The 5,706-nt window shown below is 43.3% G+C and overlaps 1 protein-coding gene across 1 annotated transcript in view; it reads right to left on the bottom strand.

Annotated features, from left to right (window-relative positions):
- Positions 1–2,541: 2,541 nt before the first annotated feature.
- The window catches only part of BCL11B (B-cell CLL/lymphoma 11B (zinc finger protein)), a 101,446-nt gene continuing 98,281 nt past the window's right edge, over positions 2,542–5,706 (bottom strand). The window contains 1 exon segment of the mRNA XM_010851430.1: positions 2,542–5,699. Within this exon segment, the coding sequence (XP_010849732.1) occupies positions 5,330–5,699 (370 nt within the window). The 3' untranslated portion in view covers positions 2,542–5,329.

The following is a 5,706-nucleotide window of genomic DNA, read 5'->3' as shown; positions in this document are numbered from 1 at the left end:
ACTTTTATACCACTTGGTCTCAAACTTGGCTGTTTGCGAGTCACCTGGGTCATTTTCAAAAATACCGATGCCTAGATCTCGCCTCGAAAGAATCGGATAGAAATTGGTCTGGGGCGGGGCCTGGACACAGGGATTTTGAAAAACTCTCACGTGATTCCAACGTGTAACCAGGAGTGAGAACCACTATTCCGCATCACAGCCTCACAGAGGTCAAAAAAAGCACGGCTGGTCTCTCAGGCCACTACTGCCTGTGCTCTCGGACACGAGAGTAACGGGCCTGCGTCGGGAGAAAGATGGAGAGAGACCTTTAATTCACCCTTGGAAATAAGCTGTCCATCCCCTACCCTGGAAAGACACAGAAAAGGACAAGGTTTGGAGATCAAGTTAAATGTCCAATTTATTTTTATAACTTGAAACCAGAACAAACTTGGTTTTGAACAAGCGTACAAATGAAATGGCAGACACATGCTGAACAGAACATTGTGACATTAAGGGAAAAAAAAGAGGCCCAAAATCTTGTACAGAGAATAAAAGGAACAATAAATATTTTACTAAGCCATATTGAAATGACCTCCTGTCATCTCAACATTTTATCCATAATAAAAAAAAAAAGTGCCCGTTTCTTAAACAGAGCACAAATACCAAGCAATAATAAATAGTTCCAAACTTGTAGTAAAAGACAGAACCTCCAAGTAAACAACAAAAGCTCATACAATAAGTAATAGAAAAGGTAATAAAAATATTTCGCCTTGCCAGTACAAATGCAAACAACTTAACTCAATGTAACTTTGCTTCGCAGAGCTGATACAAGGAGCACCAAAATTCATGGGTTTGCCTGTGTTCCACAAAAATCCTTGACCGTCACTTAGGACCAGAACGAAAGGCTGACTTCCCTACTTTTCACATTTTTGCTTAGAGGAAGTCAGCCTCCTCCTCCTCCCCCATGAAAGACCCTCAAATGGCAAGTGGCAGGTTCCAATTGGGGGCATCTTTGAATCAAGTTGTGGCAGTGTGGAAAACCGGCCTGGGGTCGGCGGGGTCCCCCCAGGGCCCGGGGCCTCTCTCACTGGGTCATCTGCTTCAGTGTTGGCTTTTTAAACACAAAAAAAGAGAAGCAAAAATGCTCATTTCTCTGCAGTCGACAGAGACACAATCTTTGTGCTTTAGGATGGCTTGATTCTGGCATCGTGGTGACTTTGCGGAAGCTGGTGAGAGCTGGCTAGCTTTTGTTACTACAGGAGGATTGCCTTGGAGGCTGCTCAAGGACCTCCCCAGGGCACCCGGAGAAAAGGGCAGCCCGTGGGGCTTCAGGTCAAACAGGCAGGAAACAAACATCTCAGCTTGATCTTCTGCCTCCTCCCCCCTTCTTTTTACTTTGCAAAGGTAAGTGGCAAGGAGGAAAAGCATATTAAACAGAAAAGCGCCCAGAAGAGAGATTTCTGCATTTGGTAAAGAAATTGCCCGAAAGGATGCTTGCTTATACTTTCATAACCTGAAATATAATGGTTTCTTAGAGTTCCTGAAATAAAAAATGGCTTCCTGATATAGGTATTTTTTTAAAAACGTATTATTCCCTCATCCAAAAAACCACCACTTTATTATCTTAAAGCTACTTGGCTTTACAAAAAAAAAAAAAAGAGGGGCAGGGGTGGGGGGACAGAGAGGGAGAAATAAATCTGATAAACATGAGCACATCGAGGACCGACAGAGGTGGGAAGATGGAGAGGAAACACGTGGGAAGGAAAGAGAAAGAACTATGGAAAGGCACCGAATTCGTCCCAGGCCCTAGGCATTTGGAGACTGACGAATGTAGGTTCTGGAGAGAAAGCAGCGGAGCAAGTAAGAAAGACAGCAGGCCACCACTCTCCACGGATGAAAAGGTCCCGGCTGTGATGGGGACCCCTTCCTGAAATTCAATTTGCACTGGTCCCAGCCGCAGACCACGTCACCTGCGCCTGGCTGATACGCCAGCTCCCTTTATCACATTTTGTTTTGTTTTGTTTTGCTTGCTTGTTTGACGTTCTCTCAAGGACTAGAGAAAGCTCGGTTTGCATTTCTTTCTGCTCTGAAGGGTGGGAGAGGTGGTGGTGGTGGTGGTGGTGAAGAGAAGGCATGCGCTCTCTCCCCCACGTCTGACATCTTTACAGATGCCTCGTAGAGAAGGGAGGGCTCTGTGAAATGGTACCGACATCTTGACAAAAACTGATTTCTCCACTCAACGAGAATAAAGAATTTCCCATCCGGTCTGCTGTGGCCACACCAGGGAGCCTTGATGCAAGGTTCAGGGCATTCAGACTGAAGCCCTATTTTGAACAGTCCTTGGTAGAGGCCAATTCTGACAAAAATATATACAACTAAAATGATTTGTGAACCAAAGCATTTAGCTACTTCCTTTTGTTTCTTTTCCTCGAAGGTTGTCAAACAACCCTTTTTTTTTTTCCTCCTGTACAATAGGACTTAACATACAAATTTTTTTTTTGCAATATTTTATCCTGCCAAATTAAAAAAATATATTATGGCAGCCTGCTTGTTTTTGTTTTTTTTTTTTTCTTTTTATTTCCAAATTCACTAACAAAAAGGTACATTAAATCCCTTTAAAAGGACAAGCTTACAGTTAAAAAATTACAAGCTCCAGTAAAAATACAGCAAGTGCCTACATCATATGAACCAACCAATATATCCATTCCAGAGGGAGGTGGGAGGAGAGAATTAAGCACAGATCAGAAATGTGGGGGTTTTTTTCTGCAAAGCAATAACAATATTAAGCACTTTTTTTTCTACATACTTTTTCTACATGGTGTAGCAATCCCCTTTTAATCCCCAAATACAAGTTTCTATACATTTTTTGAAATAAAAATTCAACACCCAAGGCAGAAAAAAATTTACTAAAACTCCGACTTTACAGTTACTGTGACAAGAACAAATTATTATAGACCCACCATTTAAATTTTACTGCAACATTTTCAAGGAAAAGAAAAGGGTTTTTTTTTTTTTTCTTGTTTTGTCAAATGCCCAGGCATTCTCGATTATTACAAATACTGGTCCACTTTTACAGTAATCAAGAAATTTTCATATATATAATATATACTAAAACCCCGTCACCAAAAAAAAACAATATACACGCAGCCACTGTGGCATTTTTTTTAATAACCTATTAAGCAAACTTTGAAAAAAACGATCGCTCCAACACACATACACACAATTTTTTTTTACCCTTGTATGTATCCAATACTGTAAACGTATTTTTAAGACAGAGTGCACTAAATTTAACTTTAGAAAAAAATTAGCCATTGTTCCTGAATTGTTTTTTCATTCAACAATATCAACTTGTACCTTGTGTCACTTGAGTTTTAATTCAGCAGTAAGTCACCTCCACTCCACATCTAAGCAGCGTTGTCCCACAGGCAAAAGGGGCTGAGGTTAATTCAGCTAATGGATATCCAGGGTTGTGCTGGGTTTATTTCTTCATTTGATTGGGTCTTATGGCATTTTCACGTCTTCAACCAGGATTTTTGAAAATTTATTTAAAGTAAATGTGGCTTTGTTTCTAAAGAAATGTACTTTTCTCGTTTTTTTTTTTTAAAGTCTTTTCATTGCAAAAGAAAAAAAAAAGTTTTGCATTTGTCTCAAGAGACTCAAATAGGAAGATCAGTTTTCAAGGCACTCACATCAAATTGAATGGCAGTAGAAACACTGTCCAATAAATTATTATTTTATTTTGTTCTTTATAGTGCCAGTACTGTGAATGCCACGCTTAGCAATACTGACACTCAATCTCAGCCATCCCTTACAGTTTAACCCACCTCTGGGCCAAAAAGAAGAAGATGCTGCAATTTCTTGTTGAGAAGCCATTTAATTTAAATGCAAACAAAAGCTTTAAAGTGCGGGTCAACAGAATTCAAATTCTAATCTGAACAGTCCAATGTTTAGTACCTTCCAACCTAAGGGGATAGAAAAAACAAACAAAAACGAAGTAGCGCTGGGCACCTTCAGATGGAACTCTTCCCACTTTGCAGTAAAAGGGAACTGAAATTGGCAAGATTCCCCCCACCCCATCTGTATAATGTCATCAGTGTGCAGAGGGAATACTAACTCCCCTCCAGTCACCATCAGGACATTGTCTGCTTGAGAAACGGTCTGTTGTCACTGGTAGCAACGTATGACTTAGGATTTCAGTGGTGAGGGTGATAAAAAGAGAGAGAGAAACTGTCAAGCCAGAAGAAGCCTGAAAGAACACGGCTGGTTTCTTTCCTTTCTGTGTTATTGCAGGCCACCACCATCTATCTACCCCCCAAAGTACCTTCAGCCTATTTTATTCAGTCTAATCTATGGCAAATAGCAGAAATGGCATTCCACGGCACACCGACATTCCAAGAAACGGATGGGATCTGCTGGGAATGCACAATTTTAGAATGCTCTTGGGCCATTTCCTGGGGCAAAGTCCTCAAAAACTCCTGTTTCTCTGGCAGTGCTGAGTATTTTGTTGTCGGGGGGCGGAGGGGGCGGTGGGGAGGGAAGGCCCACCATTCAAAGGTTTCCTTATGTATGGCAAGGTTGAAGTCAACATAGAAAAGGCCTCCCTTACTCAGGACATCATCAGTGCTACATCTCCATTCCAATTCTGAAACAAAGTGCTACAACTTTAAAGATTGTTATCCGCTGTACATCCACCCCCCTCCCCCCAAAAAAACGCATGCCACTTTTTATTTCAGGACAAAAAAAAAAAAAAGAAGGAATAAAAAAGTAAACAACTTTAAAAGTCATTTAAGTGTTGGCTTCTTCACAAGAAATTACACATGCTTAGCTTAGATTTCAAAAAAAGCAGCGCCCTCCCCACCCCCCAAATTATAATTTAAAATATAGCTTCCCCTCTACAGAGCTCAGGAGTCATCGCTCAGGCTACTACTGGGTTAAAGGAAGGAAAAAAAAAAAAAAAAACTAAAGAAGGGATGGATACCCAACAAAATCTCTTAAAGGAATTTCAACAGAAAGAATAACAATAAAAAGTACCTGCACATGCCAAAAAAATTACAAAACCCAATAAATACAGAAATTATTGCACAGTTAAAAGGCTCCACAATTTTTTTTTGTTTTTACTGCCTTAATCAACCCTCGGGTTTCCATAGGACTTCGCAGACACAGGTTAGGTTGGAGGGCCACCTCCCCTGGGCCCCGGGGACCCGCGGGGGGCGCCGAGCGGCGGTGACGCGGAGGCAAGTGTCAGGTCAGCATTCTCTCGCTTGGCGACGGGGCGACTGTACAGGTGCGCAGGGTGGGGCCCGGGCCCCCGCGCGTGCGCGCACACACACACACACGCGCGCACACGCGCTTAGCTCCTCTCCGCCTGCTCGATTTTGACGTCGTTAGTCAGCAAGTGCTCGCCGTGCCACTTTTTCATGTGTTTCTCCAGGGTGCTATAGACGCTGAAGGGCATTTGGCAGATGTCGCAGCGGTACACCTCCTTGCCGATCTGCCCGTGCGTCTTCATGTGGCGCGTGAGCTTGCTGCTCTGCGCGCACGCGTAGTTGCACAGCTCGCACTTGTAAGGCCGCTCGCCGGTGTGGCTCCGTCGGTGCACCGTGAGGTTGCTGCAGTTCTTGAACACCTTGCCGCAGTACTCGCACGTGTCGCTGCGCCGCCCCTCCTTGGAGCTCGGCCGCCCGGGGCCCGGGCCGCCCAGATGCGGCGTGCTGCCCCCGCTGGCCG

Source organism: Bison bison, unplaced genomic scaffold, assembly GCF_000754665.1.
Source record: "Bison bison bison isolate TAMUID 2011002044 unplaced genomic scaffold, Bison_UMD1.0 scf7180017864302, whole genome shotgun sequence".
Classification (NCBI taxonomy): Eukaryota; Metazoa; Chordata; class Mammalia; order Artiodactyla; family Bovidae; genus Bison; species Bison bison.
The sequence above is the reverse complement of the archived record's forward strand: the minus strand, read 5'-3'. Positions and strand labels throughout refer to the sequence as shown.